Source organism: Anser cygnoides, chromosome 23 (genome assembly GCF_040182565.1).
Source record: "Anser cygnoides isolate HZ-2024a breed goose chromosome 23, Taihu_goose_T2T_genome, whole genome shotgun sequence".
Taxonomy (NCBI): domain Eukaryota; kingdom Metazoa; phylum Chordata; class Aves; order Anseriformes; family Anatidae; genus Anser; species Anser cygnoides.
This window is the reverse complement of record NC_089895.1, coordinates 1,617,075-1,634,640: the sequence shown is the minus strand read 5'-3', so window position 1 is coordinate 1,634,640 and position 17,566 is coordinate 1,617,075. Positions and strand designations below refer to the sequence as shown.

General features: G+C 41.7%; 1 protein-coding gene across 2 annotated transcripts in view; it reads left to right on the top strand.

The window, feature by feature from the left end:
* Positions 1 to 17,566, top strand: part of CAPZB (capping actin protein of muscle Z-line subunit beta) — a 63,411-nt gene that overhangs the window by 18,241 nt on the left and 27,604 nt on the right. For both annotated transcript variants that reach the window (XM_048048660.2, XM_048048659.2), the window contains exon 3: positions 12,645 to 12,766. In XM_048048660.2, coding sequence (XP_047904617.1) covers positions 12,645 to 12,766 — 122 coding nt within the window. The remainder of the gene's footprint in view (positions 1 to 12,644; positions 12,767 to 17,566) is intronic.

Below are 17,566 nucleotides of genomic sequence, written 5' to 3'. Positions count from 1 at the left end.
CGGCACTTGCTCTTGTTAAACTTCATGTGGTTGGTGATCGCCCAGCTCTCCAGTCTGTCCAGATCTCTCTGCAAGGCCTTTCCCCCCTCGACAGAGTCAACAACTCCTCCCAGTTTAGTATCATCAGCAGACTTACTCAAAACACCTTCTAGTCCTACATCCAAATCACTTATGAAAACATGGAAAAGAACTGGCCCTAAAATGGAGCCCTGGGGAACTCCACTGGTGACCGGCAGCCAGCCTGATGTAACCCTGTTTACCACAACCCTTTGAGCCCTGCCCGTCAGCCAATTGCTCACCCATCGTGTTGTTTTTATCTATCTGTATGCTGGAGATTTTGTCCAGTAGGGTGCTGTGAGAAACCGTATTGAAAGCTTTACTGAACTCCAAGAAGATGACATCAACGGGCTTCTCTTGGTCGACTGGATGGGTGATACCATAACAGGAAATTCAATTTAAGCAGGACCTACCCCTCGGGAACCCGTGATGGCTGTCACCTATGACTGCATTGTCCCTCAGGTGTGTTTTGATAATCTCCATAATTTTACCAGGCACTGACGTGAGACTGACAGGCCTGTTAGTTACCAGGGTCTTCTTTTTTGCCCTTCTTGAAAATTGGCACATTTGTCAGCTTCCAGTCAACTGGGACCTCTCCAGATTCCCAAGACAATTGAAAAATAATTGAGAGGTCCCGCGATGACATCAGGCAGCTCTCTGAGCACCCTGGGATGAATCCCATCAGGCCCCATGGACAAATGGATCCAGGTGGAGCTGCAAAACCTGCACGCGTTCAGGGTTGGTTGGCAGTTTTCTTTCCCACTGTCATGGTCCTCCAGCTCAGGGCACTCCCGAAGCCTTATCATCGGTGTTGAAGACAGAGGCAAAGAAGGCATTAAACGTCTCTGTTTCGCCTTTGTCCTCGTTTGTGAGGTGACCATCCCCATCAAGTAGCAGACCTATGTTTCTCCGGTCCTCCTTTTTCTATTCACAAACTTAAAAAAGCCCTTTTTATTGTCTCCCAGAGACCTGGCCAGCTTCTACTGTAATTGGACTTTGGTCACGTGAATTTTCTCCCTACAAAAGCAAACAGCATCCCTGAAAACAGCGTGGCACAGTTTCCTCTGACCTAAGCTTCCAGATGTTTGCAGACGTGGTGCATTGGTTTGGAACGGAGCTGTTAGACCTTTGAACTAAGCCTTTCCTCCTACCTTCTTGCGAGAACTACATCCCCTTTCTGTGCAGGTCTGAATTTTATGCACGATGCTGACAAACCTTATCCCAGAGACCTTAAAAACCTGATGGTTCTGCAACTACTTGAACTAGTACCTCTTAATTAAACCTTTTAAATAACAGTATCCAAACTGTTTATCATCTTTACACACAGAAGAGTGGCTGCTTACCAGGGAAAAGTTGAGCCGAGGAGGTCTGTTACGAAGTGGAATTGAAGCTGGTAGTGAGCTTGGGAGGAGTCCTATGGTGAAAAAGCCGGCTGATAGAGATTTATCAAACTCTATTTAAATATTGCGTTTGGTTACACAAGCCAAGGTATAGATAAGAAAGCTCTGTGGGTCAGGAAGGGAATTATTCCCTGCAGGAAGGGATTATTTTTTTTCTTGAAACCATTTACTAATTGGCTACATCTGTGCCACCAAAACTCTTGGCAACCTAAGGCATCATTTTTGTGGCTGTTGCTTGAGGTGGGACCCAGTAACTAAATCCTTGGTATGATCTGGTATGACATGGCTATTTTTCTGATGGAATTTGGAGGAATGAATGGATATCAGGGCTTAAGCAACTCTAAGGACCGACTGGAGCAATGACTGGTGGGGGGAGCTATGGTAAGCTTGGCTGTGTAATTGCTATGAGGTTTTTCTAATGACTCAGAAAATTGCTAGTTCCCTCTAAATGTTGGAATTACTTTTGGATGGTGCTCATTAGTGCTCTACATGCTTTCCATCAGCATCTCACTGACTGGGCTTCTTTTCATATTGGGAGTGTAACGTGAAACAGACCAGTTTGAACCATGCGTATTAAGAGGAGGGTCCATGGGATTCCCACACTAGTTCCTGCAGTCTCTTCTCTGGGGAGGAGATGAAATAACTTGTTAAATCCAGTATGGCTTCTTTATTGTCGAGACATCTGTGGACCTGCCTCTTCTGCAGCCCTCTCTCAGCCTGACCTCCACGAGACACAAGTCTGAACTCGGTACAAGAGCAGTACATGCACTGCCACCTTGTAATAGTTCCAAAACCATCATGGGCCAGACTCTAGCAAACAGTTTGTTAACCTTTTTTTGGCAAGTTTCATCTAAACCTTCACAGCTGATGGTTTTTATTCTGTTTGCTGTACTGTTACCAGACAATAACCTCCTTGAAGTAAAAGGTCAGGCTACAAATGCACGATGAGCATGAGTAGGTTCGTTAAATTTGTGATAGAACTGTAAAAGATGGCACGCTGACTTCTGCTTCCTTTGTGCTTGGTTTCCTTGCTTCATTACATTTCTATGCTGGAGTAAACTTGAAGCAAGCAGGGGCATGAGTGTTTTTTTTTTTTTCCCCCTGTGTAAAGAGTAGGTTATTTCTTGAAGTCTGCTTGCAGCTCAGCTTTCTGCAGCCTTTCTATAGGAACTGATCTGCAGGCTGATGTGTAACTTAATTGCTCTCGTGCTGATTAAGATCCATTGGAAGGCAATGGTGATGACTTAAACGCGTCGTTGTATGCAAAAAGCTTTCCAAAACTAATATAGGAAGAACCTAACATCTTCCTAGGTTTGTAATGCTGCTGAGAAGGATAGCTGTACTACGTTCCCTGTCTGAGGTCCCTGTTACTCTGTCAAAACTCTGCTTTTTAATAAAAGAGCATCCTGGGGCCAGTAAGAATGTGTGGAATATGTTCAAGGCTGTGCATCACTGCCCCCAAGTGTTGAGCTGACCAAGGCAAAGGGTCTGGACTTGAACACAAAGTAAAAAAGGGTGGGTAGAAGAGTAGAAATTTTGGGGTCATTGGCCCTCATCAGACCAGACGCTTTTCTTTCGTTAGCAAACCAGTTTGTGGGTTGCCCTTTTACCACATCTGTTGTTGCTTTTTCAAACTGCGGAGTCCTCAATTAGAGTTCATTAGAGACCTTGTCAATCACAGGACTCCAGAAGTGCAGGCTGAAAGGAGTTGTGTGCGGTGCTGGTAATGTGCCTTGGCATGGAACGCTCTGCTTGGAATTCAATTAGTCGTTAGTTGTAAATAGACTACTTGGAGGCTGTCGGCGTGCAAGAGGACTTTGAAATCGCTATGAGAAGTGTTTAGTGTAGGCGCATGCCTTTTTAAGGACAACTAATTTAAATTAGAATAATTTTCCGTGGAGCTCTGGGAACCGGGGTGGCAGAAGGCTGGGAGCGTGTACCTGTCAGCCGGGCCTGGAGTGTAATTCATTTTCCACGAGAGGAGCGTTACAAGGCATCGCACTGCTCTGAGATGGAGTTACCGTGAGGATACCCCAAGCAATAACACTTGTAGCATTGCTACACAATTGAAATCTGTATCATAAATACTGTCGCTCTTCCTTATTGCCTCAGTTTCCCCAGCAGAAGTTGTTGCTGTTGACGTTCTGTGCTTACGGAAGTCAGTTGTGAACCACGTGTTCCATCGCATGCTGAAAGGGGAATATTGAGGGGATTTTCTGGACGGAAATGCTTCTTTTATCGGTTAAGAGTAAGCTTTTGGTTTTGCTCATGCAAATCACAGACTGGCATGAAATAAGGAGGCTGGTAGAGTGGGTGAATGGTTTATACTGAACGATCAGAACGATCTTGGAGACTTGTCCTCCTGCTTCCTTTCTTTGAAGGTGACAGCTGTGTGTTAAGTCGGTCTTCATATGCTTTTAGCTGTTTTTTTCTCCCCAAGAGAAGCCCCATCAGGTTTCAGGCAGTGCTGTTGTGGAGGCTCTCTGCCAAGGACACCGTGGAAGCACAAAGCAGGGTAGGTGAATGTTAGCTGGGATCATGCCTTCCTGAAGCCTTTCTCTCTTCAAGACAGCTTCACTGACATGTCCTGGAGGGGTGCATCTCTGGGAAAGGATGGAGACTGGATTTGTTGTGCTCAGGGGCCACATGCAGCAAGGGGTCTGTGTCAGGGTTGCCTTGATGGCTTTGGCTTGGATATGGAAGTTGATGTGCCCTCAGTCTCGGTAAAAGTGAAGCAGGTTCCTCTGTAAGTAAGAATTTCCTGCCGAGTGTTTAATTTGGGTGATTGCCTGTCTGTGCACATATAAACGGAATGAAAAATCTCGCTGACTCAGAAAAATCAGATGGCTGGCATGAAGTGGGAATGGGGAATCATCCTTTCAAAACTGGATCATAAAATGGACAAGCAGGCTCACCAGGAGAGCGGGGCTTGTTCGCAGCCACGACTTTCATCTCTTCCCAGTAGGATTGGTATTCAGATAACGTTCAATTTATTCCCATTCTTCTTCAGTGTTAAATGTGAAAGCTTCCTTGAAGTAGAGAATCAAGTTACTGTTGACAAGGAAGAAATAAGGCTAAAGTTATTTATTGATAAAGCAATCAGTAGCTTCACTGGTTGTTTTTTCAAGGGTAATCTGTACTTAAAGATTTGGGAGGTAACCATCTTTGCTTGAGTTTCTGATTACAGCAGAATACTTAGATATTTTAGTACGTGTTACTTTTTAAAAAGTCCCAGAGTAATGAATTTACACATGTATAAACTTCTGATTTTGAAATATTTGAACAGTATTCATAAGCCTGCTTCATGTAGCTAGCGTGCTTCCAGGCAAGCCTCAAATCTGCTTGTGTGCCTTCTGGTAACTGAAGATATATGAAGCTAGAGAATTTATCCTCAGTAAAGCGGTGTTGCTTCGGCTGCACAGACCATAAAGAACATGAGAATGTGGCTGGGGTTCTTTGTATCTCGAGTCCAAAAGCCTAAGAAGTGTACAGTTTTGAGGAGAAAGATAAAATAATTGAATGCAGATGGCTAGCTGAACAGCTAGTGAGGGTAGAAGATGTTTTCAAAAAATAAATAAAATTCAGACCCAGTGAAAACTTGAAAAGAGTGGAAGCAGAACTATGCTGACAGCCTCACGGTGTAAGTGCTGAGTTTTTGACCTGCTGCTCTTCCTGAGTTTGCTGATGGGTGTGATAGGCTCCAGGCTATCTACAGCCAGTTGCTTTTCTAATGCAAGGATTACTGGCTAAAGAAAAGGGAGGCTGGCTCCGAAGAAACTTAACGGTGGTTACGAGCCAGTTTTCCATTCGGTGAGTGGCTTTAAGCAGGCGCTTTTCCAACTAGAAAAGATTACCTCTGGATACCTTGATGGTAACTGGAGATCACCGTGTGTGCAAATGGTCAGCGTGATGCTGGCATAGAGCTAGCAACTCCGCTTGCATGAGATTGTAAAAATCAATTTCTGCTTCACTTCTGGCTCTGTATTTATGTAGTCATTTTCTTCTTAAGCCTGAACTGTGTCTCTTTTCTTCCAGGTTCCTGCTGGTGTTACTAACCCTTGAAATGTCTGTTCAAATCTTTCTAATGGAGTGTGTGTTTGGGGGGGGGGGGGGGGTCAGGGGATCACTTGATGAGGTTGAATCCTGATTAGAAACCTATCTAAGAGCTTTCAGAGACTGGGGGGGTGGCAGGGGAAGCTAGGCTGTAGAAACTTCAAGGTAAAGAGCTGGAGAGTATGCCTGTGCCTTTCCTGTAGCTGTTGCTGGATATCTCCAACACCAGCTGGACTCCTGACACATGCAGTCGAGACTTCCCAAGATATTGATATGCTGTGACGACTCATGGGACTTCTGACTGGTAATGAGATACAGAAGCCTTCACCTGCAGGTCACTAGTCAAAATCTGGGGCGTCTCGTTGTGCCTGCCAGATGGCTAGCTTTTGTTTCTCGGTAAGCTCCATAATGCAGAATCCAGCAAAAGCTCTATTTTATCCAGCGAGTCACCGGAAGAATGCCAAGGATGCTGTTTTATGAACAGTAGTCACCTTTCAGAGATTTTAGATGCACTTCCTTGAGCTAAATTGAAAAAGTCTGTAATTAACATCATGTTTCTGCTGTGACATCGCTGACTGGATAAGTCCAGATCTGCAATCTTACGCTTGCCTTTTCCCAGAAAAGCTAATTGATTTTTCGTTTCATTTTTGATAATTCTTGCAGTGCTGGAATTCAATGCAAATAAGTAAAGCTGAGCTGTTTCCAATATCAATTACATTGGCCTTGGACACGAGTACATTTAAATGTCATTTAGTAAACAAAGCATGAAGAATGTATGGCCCTTGGACATCTGATGGATCAAATTAAGGTTTAGCAACGCGTGGATATGTGGGAGTGACGTTACTAGTGGTTTTAGGTCCAAAATGAGTGGAGCCAGGCTTCCTTCTAGAGTTTCCACAACATCCGTTAGACCATGTCTGTGTTCTGCAGGAACAGGAAAATCTGAGGCTGTGGAATGACTCGGAAAAATTATAATATTTTGTTAGATGCTGGCCAAGAGGGGAGGAATCCAGGCTGAAAGGGGGGGGGGAAGTGTCTTGTGCTAAAACAATTCTTCTGTGGAACTGCTGGTGACTTACATGGGCTGTTCTTTGCAGCCAAGTGACTTCCCCAGGTAACACGGGCAACGTTTTTGTCTACTTCTTTAATGATATAAGTTGCCCTAAAGAAAAAGCAAAGTCTTAAGAGTTCACATGCAATTAAGGTACTTGTTTTTCAGTTTGTATGCAGCTTTTAATTAAAAACACATCAAGTTACGTGTTTTCAGATACCTGCATGTTATAGACACACATTCCAAAGGACAAATGGATCTGAATGCCTGCATTGCTAATATTTTGAAGCTTCTTCTAAAACCTTAAGGAAAAATGTTTCACCTTTTTAATTTTTATGCATTTAGCATAGTTCTGCAGTGTGTGAGGTTCCTTGTGGATGTCCTGACCTCTACATAAAGGTGGAAAAACATGCATTTTTTTAAGCACAGAACCTTACACAAACAATATTGCTGCTTCAATTGCAAACTGAACTTTTCTGAATGTATGGTGCAGAAATAGATGCAATCCAGCAGCCAGCCTAATCAAAGCTAAGCTGGAGAATGCATGTGAGACTGAAGAGGCTCACATTTACCTGTTTAAACATTTACCTGTTTAGCCTTTACTGCTCATTTATTCTAACCTTTTTTTAGAGGCCAGTTCAATTGTGTTTAAACAGATTAATTCAGAAACAATTGTTTTGGTAACATTACCAAAAAGTGAGTCAAGAAGGAAAGATTATTAGGTTAGCTATGCCAGCAAATGCACAGTTTGACCACGGCACAAGTGATTATTTGTCTTGATAGCAGAGCAGTCGACTTAATTAAAACACTGTCCACATACCTGGCTTGCTCTGATGGAGAATACTGTTACACAAGACAACAGAATCCTTGTTCAACATGCAGCAGAGTAAGCCTAACTCATTCACTTTTTCTTTCCTCTCTACTAAGCGTTCATTGTGTATCTCCTTGGAAAAAATAAATCCCACAAACACAGTGCCCTGGTGCACGGTATGTGCTTCTGAATGATGCTGCTATTCCCATCCAGCCTGAACAGCTGAGTCCGGACCTCCTCGGAGTCCTCTCTTTCTCTTCACTGATTTACAGCGAGGGTGGTCTTGCTCCGTGACTATATACACAGGCACTATAATAGATGGAGTGCTTATTTGTGGAAACGTGTGCGCTAGGGTCCAGAGTACACTGTGGACCCAATCGTATTAACGATGGCCTTTAGCTAAAGATATAAGGTTAAAATTATATTCTGCATTTGACCTTCCACTGCTTTAAGGGTGGAGAAACTTGTGTCAAAATAAAGCTGGGAGCACACACTTTGCTTACAAAGCAATCCTCATGTAGTCAATGTTTTCATCACAGCGACGCTTATTTATAGCGTGGTGATGAATGGAGTAAAATCACTGCTTTGGCATTTTGGGATCGCCCTGGGAAGTGGGTTAATTCTTGCAGTTCTAAATTTTAAGTCTCTTTTCTCTTTATAAAGACTGTTAGAGACAAACGTGCTTACTCAGACACCTAAGAGCCTTTTGGCTTTCCAGTTAACATAGACCAAGTGAATACCAAAAGTTGATGCTAATCTGGCGTTTCAGTCTGAAAACTCAGAATGGCAGTGGGCTGGCTGGTCTTTGAAGCAGGACTGTCTTCACTAGGATCGGAAGATAGGGATATCTTTTTGCTAAATATAAACTGAATTCCACAAGAGTCTGAACATGCGAACAGTAATTTAAATGAAGGTTCAGTGCTTGACTTGGGGAAGAACTTAAGGAAGGACATGTGCATAATGGAAAACAATTGTTCGATGCTTGCATTGCAGCAGCTTGTTTAGCCTGGCAGCGCAAAATATCTTATCAATGCATGTTTAAAATGCAAAAGACATTAATTCCGAAGGAATCAAATAGCCTTATGTAGCTGAAGTCTTCAAAGCTGCAAATGACCATGTGCAGATTACTGCATTTGCCTTGTAAGTGGCTTTATAACATAGAAGAGGAAGACCAGTTTGCATAAATCTTGTCAATCCTTTCTTAAAATCTTGTCAATCCTTTCTTAGAAAAGAAGTACAGAAGCTGTTGAAAGTTGATGTAATAAATAATAAAGAAGTTATTCTCTTGGGGTAACTGTGCCACATTTGGACTTTTTTTCCAAGAACTGGAATTATGTGAGTAGCTCCATCAGCTGAAATACCTCTCTTCTCTTATCAACACTGTCGAAATTGTCTAATACTTCCAGGGTGTGAGTAGATTTTCTTCCCAATTTTATTCTGAAAGAAACTGAAGGAGAAAAGAGTATATTGCCTGAAGTCATGTAGGGTGTCTGGAGTGAAGAGAAAACGAGTGTTTAGCAATGTGATGGAAAATCCTGGGTAGGAAGGAACCCGCAAAGATCGTCAAGTCCAACTCCTGGCTCCACACAGCACTGACCACCTGTTGAAGAATATTACTGCAATACCGTATTGAAATATAGTGTTATACTCTAAAAGTGTATGATGCAGCACATTCACTGTCACAGCTGTAAGCCTAGCCACAGCTCTTAGAAACTGAAAAAGAGGCTGTGCTTATGAACACTTCTGTTACCAACTCATCCCAAGAAAAATTTAGTTCATCGTTGCTACGTGGAAGTGAAGTGCCTTGTTTTTTAAGGCATAACATGTCATGGGGACCTTCTGGTCAGTAAGAGACTGTGTTTTCCCATTAAGCAGTACAGAAACACCCTCAGCATCCGTGGAAACCTTTAGGCATGGCATAGCCTGGTGTTCTGGAGGAACTTCTTGAGGATTCGAATAAGGAACCCTTAATATTACTTAGTTAATGAGACAGGGTTTGTAAATGTGGAAAAAAGTCTGCAGCTATAACAGCACAGTCAGAACTACCCTGGTGATCTCTGAGCACTAGTCAATAACAACTCAAGTTTGTTTGGCAGTGTTAATTATTACTTTTTTTTTAAATCTGGGATGTGGAAAATTCTTAGAGTTCTGTAGAGATTAATCAGAGCTTTAGATGGGAATTTGCAGTTGACTTTTGTTTTTCCTTAGTAGTGTTGTTGGTCATCTTAATTCCAAGTTTTGTCTTTGGCAAGTGAAGATGATGCAGATGATACCTGCATTCCTGGGATGCGTTGATTTGGAATCACCCAAGGTTTAGGGCTCCATGTCCATGTATAGCATGTTTTGCAGTGGTCCTTTAGCCAAAATCTTTCTGCTATGTGTTCTGTTATCCTTTCCACCCAAGGGATCTTTTCTTGGGAAGGATTTTAGTGGGCACGTGCTATTTTTAGAGAAAATTAATTTTAATCTTTTTTTTTTTTTTAAAATCAACCTTAAAAGTGGACAAGGGGATGAGGGAATTCGCGATGGTCCTTGATTCTTTGAAAGTTTATCCCTCAGATTTAGAAAGCTTTGCAATTCAAAGGAAATCGTGTCCTGCATAGCAAGCATGAGCCCTATTACAAAGCATTTCTTTGAGCCAGGAGAGTGGTGGTGTTATTCACAGGCTTCATCCTGGCTCTTAAGGTGATATCTTAATTTTGTACCCATAGAAAATTGTACCAGCAGAAAATTACTTCCATAAGTGTGTTTTTGCCTTGTGGCAGTAGCACACTGCATTGTCTAGGCTCTTGAATAGCCACAATGTGTTTACTTCGTTGTTTGACTTTTTTAAAGGTCTTTGGTTCAGATAGATATAAGGAGCTTTTCTGCAGGGGGATTGACTCGGGCTCGTGTTTGGGATTTCTTTTGGAAACGTTGTGTGTATATATACTTGAGTTTGAAGAACTGTACAGCGAAGCCTCTCGTGCTCTCTTACCACATGTGTAGCGTAGGGCTTCTCTGGAAGAAATGCAATAGTAACAGAGTCTGGGAAAAAAGCCACTTTTCTCCAAATCATTTTTCCTCATGTAGATGGCTGTCGGAGTGAGGAGCCTGTTTCGAGGCTCTTACCTCTGGGTGCGTGTACAGCTGGCCGTGGAGCAGCCAAGAAGGATGGGCTCGGTTGCAGCTAGGAGCAGCCCCGAGCATGGCTCTGAATGGTGAGGCCTTTGGGTCTTGTTGCATGCACGTCTAAAACAGAAGTAGTCGTCTAAAGTTGCTCTGCCCCTGAGGAGTCAGCCTGAAATTAATGGGCAGCGGAGAACTGAAGGAAGAGACAAAGTGCAAGCAGATGGGCTCGTGAGCGGGGATACATCTTTCCTCTTAGCTTGTGCCACGCCACCTCTGATTTGTATCAGCTCCGTGGAGCATTAGGATCATCTGTTTTCAGAAAAAGTAAAGGTTTTACTAAAAGCTGCTTGTTTCCATTCTGCTTTTATTTACTCAGCAGCTGTATGATGGTTTTGAGGTTGCTTCAGCCAAGTCTCAAAGGGTGAACTCCTAGGAGAAGCATTTGGCTTTGTGTAAATACATAACTGCCCTGTTCTAAAGAACTGAAGGCCGAGCTCTCCTGTTGTCATTGGTTGCCACACTATATTGTGTATAACATATATTGGGACCAAATAATTAAAAAAAACAAACTGGTTCAGCTTTTTTAGCACAGACAGTAGCTTTACCAACCATTTCTTGGCTTCCCTCTGTGTGTTGTGGGGTGATATGTGGGTTAGCTGCTGTGTCTCTTGCTAGCCACATCTTGTTTTGGCCTTTTTTTTGTCTTTTGTGGTTACTTTGTTTTATGTCTTTGCTTACTTTGACTTAATACCTTCTTCTGTATGTACTCCTTGTACTTGGGATTATTACTGTTTTTGTTTCAGCTAGTTTGATCTGTTATGATACTTGTCGCGCATTAAAATAGGTTGTGTTATACCTTTGGGAGCTGTTGTAACCCCCCAATTTTTTTCCGTTTAGGCTCTTTTCTTTTGAAATAGCACCAACCAGTTCAGTGAATCAACAGCTTGAATAGAAGAAAGCAGATGCCCATATTTTCTTTATTTGTCCTTCCCTTTTCATTTCTTACGAGTTGTGAATTCGTCACTAAATGATTAATTTTACCCTGGATTGTTTTTTGTCTTGATGTTTTCAATCAAGTTTTCATCTCTACAACGTAGCATGAAAAGTAGAAGAGATTTCACATTAGTTATTTCTTCCATCTTCTGTATTAACTCGTTGCTGTCACCAGCATATTCAAGAACTTACCAGTTGTTCCATTGTGTTCCTAACTTTCCGCTGGGAAAGGATGCTTTATTTTAGTCCTTTTCCCTTTAGGGGGAAATCTGGAACTCTTTTCTTGAGGGAAACGCACCATACACCAATTATTTAATAACAGCTTCAGGATGGTTCAGTCGTCCCCCAGGTGACACAGTGCTGCACGTGCCCTGAGATGGAATTCCTCCGCTGGCCCAGGCACAGCCTGCGTACTGGGAATATTGATGTTGATACCAGGGCCACCGTCAGCTCCAGAACAAGAGACCACGGGATGGAATTTGCTCTGCTTGCTTGGCTTGCCTTCACGCTAGCCTCAGGCTGCAAAATGTAATTTTGTCTTTGCAGTACATCTAAGCTTCTCTGCCACGTTAAAACTAGATTTTTACCGTCTTTCTCCACTTGAAGCGCATGGAGACAGCTGGGATTATGAATGCATTATAAGCTACCTGTGTAGGAGATGTTTGATTTTACATGAGCGCATGCGTGTGCACACATGTACTTTTATTAGCCAACGTGGTAATGTTTGGCCAGCTGCCTGGAAACTATTCTAAACTCGACCCAGAGTGGGAGCTTGTGAAAAATACACTCTAGCATACGGATGGCATATTCTTTTAGCAGCTCCCTAGTTTCCACTCCATTATAAATATTTACCTTTATTCATCAGTCCTCAACAATCACTTCACTAGATGTCATTGGCAAGAAGCTAACATTGAGACTGTATATATTTAAGTGTGCTGGACCACACTAGTGGTTAGGTAATTAAATCTGGAATTACTGGAGGTGGGAGCCTAGGACTGTGTTGTAATTTAAGTGCAGGCTTTTTTCTTATTTCTTTTTTTTTAAAGGTTTCTGGCTTTGGGACAGATGTGAGCTATTAATAACAAAATCTGTTCTTAGGGATACCAGACTCTCCTAATTTTAATATATTACCCTCTCTTCCCTCCCTGTTTTTTCTCCAATCCATCAGGTCCCAAGCCTCTGTGAAGATCTCCTCTCCTCTGTTGATCAGCCATTGAAGATTGCACGAGATAAGGTGGTAGGAAAAGATTATCTATTGTGTGACTACAACAGAGATGGAGACTCGTATAGGTGAGTTCATATCTCAAGAAAGGAGCTAACTGGTTTACTTTTTACATCATTTGTATATTGTATTCTTAGTGTAGTCTTATCGTATTCTTATTGTTGTCTTAAAAAAAAAAATTAACTCTTCTCAGTTATGAATCTTGAACTGTTTCAAATCCTGTTCTCTTGAGTAAGACACTGGGTATGTAAGTAGTCCGTAGTATTTCCCTGATACAAAAAGACACAAATATCATCTCCAGATGACTGTAGTTTCAGACATGCTGATTGTACGGTTGCTAATCTGATGACCTTTGCAAGGCAGGTCCCTGTCTGTCTGTTGCAGGAACAAGATATGTTTTATCCTAGAAACTTAGTGCCTCTGTTTGTTTTCTGTACTGTGATTTGCAGTCACTCACTCAAGCCTAAAATGTGATGCCATCATCTTGTTAAAAGGCTGACACTAACAGATTTCTCTTAGGCTTTCTGGAGCATAGATATGTTTTAGAGGATTAAAAACAGTTCGATCTTCAGAAGAAATGGTTGTGGTGGCCTTGATGTGAAATTAAACCACCTATTTTTGCAAGGATGTAAAATCTTTGGAATGGGTAACAACAACAAAGTGATGATGCAAGCAGTGAGTTTAAACAAAATCATCTTTTTGAACGAAGCAGCATGGACTTGCCAGCTGGGAAAGGTTCTTTCACTCATCTTTTGCACGGGATTGAGTCTGACTTTGGATGTGCATTGTCATTAGTTCTCTGTGAAAATCTTGGCCCCGGTTTTTTAGCAAAGAAAAGGAATCTCTTTCTACCAAAATAGCTCGTTTATATTGAGGACTATAGACAAAGACAGTGACAATATTTGAAAAACATGAGCTTTATGTAATTAAAAGGGCTGTAACAGTGGAATAATGGTATGATGAGTGTTTAGTATTTTGGCAGCTGCTTTGAATGTGGTTTCTCTTTTTTTGGTTTTATTCCATCCCTTCCCATTAGGATGATTACGTTTCAGCAGCCAACACTTAAAGCTCTTTGCATTACCTGCCTTTTTTTAACATCTGTAGTGACAGTGCCATAGTTCCAAATATTTAATCAAGAATCACAAAACTTATATTCCAGAAACCTTTGTGATTATTGCATCACCTGGCTTTTACTCTTTTTTTCTTAACGAAGGGTGCTGTGCTGTGAAGTAATGAACCCCATTCATTCATCTTCTGTCCTGGGTTAACAGCTCAGCCACTCCAACTCTCCTGGTTGCGATTGAGAGTTGCATCTCAGGCTCTTTGCTTGGTGCAACAGCTTATATTTTTGGTACTAACAATTGTAACTGATCTGCAGTAAAAATTTAGCTTTGCTTTGTGCAGGTCTGGAGTAGAGATTTGTCGTCATCTGGCCAGAATGTTAGAAATATTCTATTTCAACATGAAATTCCAGAAAATATTTAACTTTTTTTTTCTTTTAACTTTTTTTTTTGGCTCAGGCCATCATTACAGAAGCAGGTAAGTTATGAAGGTTTATAAGTACATAGTTTTTAATTACTTTGAATTGCAGGAAAGGTACTTATCTAAACTGAAAGCCTGTCTGTCTGCAGATGATCGGTGCAGACAACCTACTGAGATTGGTTTTGCCCTAAAAGTAGGAGGAGGAGACTGCTAATGGATGCGAAGTTTGACACTGCATCGGGATTGTGCCCGACTGTAAATTTCAATGAGGATTTTTTTTAAATACATCCTTTGTTGCAGTGGGCCAAGAAGGAAGAAAATTTCTACGGTGAAGTGTTCGCTCGTGTCCTGAAGGGTACTATTCTGACACTGAAAGCTTGTTCAGCTGAAAGAGTTTTAGTAGCATCTCCTGGCCTCCACAAGATGTGTGCACGCAGCTGCATCCTTTCTGGCAGATGCCAAAGAAGGGAGCACATCACAGATACTGTATTTCTCGTGGGTCCTTCAAGAGATGCGTTCTCACTGCGGCTGCAGTGTGTTTCTTACAGTCTCCTTGAATCCCGTTTAGACTGTTGACGTGAGCATTTATCACCAGAGGCTCAGAAAAATTGGAGAGGCACTTGTTAAACAGAACTGTGACACGCTGCAATAACTAATAACGCTTGCTCCCTGCCCTCCCCAGCACCCCACGTTTAATTAGCACATTTGGCAGCCCTTTCTTTAGGGTTACTTTTGTGCCTGCCTCTGAAATTTGCTCAATCTTTTCTTTGCTGAGAAGATCCTTAAATAGTTAAAAGGAAGTAGGAAGACTTGTGTTTTTTAAATCTCAGAAAAATGTGGGACTTGCCGGGTTTTCAGGACGGGTATTTTATTTTTTCATACGGGGTAGCCATAAAGTATTCAGCTGTTGGCGTTAAAGAATTCTTTTTTCTCTAAGGCTTTTGGTTCAAGTGTTCTGGATTGAAGTGATTCTCCCTTCTGGAATTGATTGGCCTCAGCCCTGTTTCACAAAGTAAATTCTTTCCTTCAACACAACGCAAAAGCCTTTGAAAACCAAGTGACGCGAACATGTACATGTGTTAATCCTATTCTGTGCCTGTGTTCAGACACTGTTATTCATACCTCATAAAATCTGAAGTTGTTACTGAGAAGCGGCTCTTACACTAATTTAATCAATTAGGCCAGAATCTAGGAGGAGTTTACTGTGCTTTTAAAAGCTTTTGGTATTTCCACAAAGATTTTCAGAACCACACACTAGATGAGGACTCATAAATACTATTCCCTGCCTGTAAAATGCTACATCTCCAATTACTGTACATTTAAAACTAAACTTCAATTTTCTTATCGGAGTGTTTGCTAATTGTGTTTCTTGTAATACTAATCCAAGGATTTCAAAGCATTCTGTGGACAACTGTGCCTCATATAATTTCTGCAGGAAAGGTGAAGCTAGGTAGTCACACCTTTTCACTGGGAATTGAGCTTTGTACGTGGTTTCTTTTTTTGAGTGGCTTTATAGTTTGTATAGTTTGTATAGTTTATAGTTTATAGTTTGACTGGGAGTCGAATTTAAAAAATGGCTGGGATGATTGGCCATTCTGGTGATAATCCCACCTGCTTCATGGGGCATCATTCAGGGAAATTAATATCCTCATTGCTGAGCCCCTCACAATTTTCTCCTTCCTCGTATTTAGATAGGCTTGGTTTTCTTCACGTCAAACAAGGATCAGACTAAAAGGAACATCTGGAGTCTCTCTTGGATCTTCATAAATGGATAGTTTCACATCTCATCATAGTATCACTGCTGCTTGTGGGAGCAGCCTTTGGTGTGTAGTCTTGCAGGCGCTTCTGCAAGTGCTCCTGTAGTAAAAGATTTGTGGGGGATATCAAAATGCAGTGGGATCTGCATTGTGAAAGCAGACCTCGTTTTCTTTTTTTGATATTAGACTTCAAGGTCTCTGCCTTTGTCCATACGTTTCCATTCTAAGTATGTTTGATCGCTCCATTAAATGGAATCCTTATGGGGAACTTGGTGCCAACAACGCTGAATCCTGTTAGCTGAAACAAAAAACATTCTCTTTTAGGGGAATTAGAGGTCTGACTTTTGAAATTTAAGTGCTTGTGTCCATCTGTCTTTCTTCAAATAGTCTCCATGTAAGTTTTTAAATGTGTTGTGCGTACTCTTCCACAAAAAGAAAAAATTACAGGGTTGTGTTATGATTTTTTTTTCTTAGGTGAAGTTGCTGCTGGCTCCATCCGTAATGGGTTGAAAATGCCACAATCTGCTAGCTAGAATAACTGCTAGGCTTTCCCTAAGCCCCATTCCGTCAGCCTCTAAAGAGATCTATTGTTTGCAGTTCAAGTATCTCCATCATGTCTCTGCATGGATTCTTTGCTCGCCCGTTTCCTTGAACTTGATGGAGAAGCAGTCTTTTGAGTTGACAGAAAACAGATTTATTTCTTTTTAAACTACCCTTTAAAATTTAGTAGAGAAAGTGCATCATATAAATGGTACTGGGGGAATAGTTGTATGCCTCTGCACTTGGTGGCATACAAACCCTGACTTGCTTTTGCAGACTTGATGGCAAGGTCAGTGCTCTGTCTGCCTGAACGTCTCCAGTGTGGCTTGGTTTTGGGTGCGCTGCCTGGTGGGTGTGGGAGTGCCCTTTGGGAACCCTGCAGATAGGATTTGGGGGGATTTTTTTGTTTGGATCTCTTCCAGATTTCAGAGAGCTGTTAGGTAAATGAACATTACTGCAGCTGTCTTCTCCGAAGTGACTGAGTTTTAAGCAACTGTTTTAAAATGGGAACTACCACCTGAAAATCATTGCCCTGGGTTGCTGTGACATAATTTAGCTTTTCCTGATGTCTCACCTTTTTGTTCAGAGAGGGTTGAAGTTCTTTGAAGGCACAAGGGCACAGGGAAGCGGAGCCTGTTCTTTGTGCTTTGCATTAAACATGTCAAAACTAGATGCTTTTCTGAGAAATGAATAACAAATGGCTACTGAGGCAAGAGCCCTTACGTATGGACTGCATTAAGACCTAGTGTTAGTTGGCTGGACTATTTTGAAAAGTGAGTAGGCAAAGGGTAGAGGTATGTTTTCTTAAACTACCACTGATATATGTAGGTTGGTTATCCGCAGGGAAAATGAAAAGGAGAATGCAGGTTTACTAAAAGGGAATTAGAAAAGTCTAAAGCAGATGGGCTACGGGTTCCATTAATCTTTTAGTAACAAATCTTTCATTAAGAGCACAAAATCTCTTCCATGCGTGCAGAAATCATATAGTAAAAACTACAGCTTTACAAACCCTGTTAAATCCTTCACAGTGCTCAGACATTTTCCTAATGTTGTGTTAAAAGAAGAGTTTATTTTAAATCAAACTAGTGG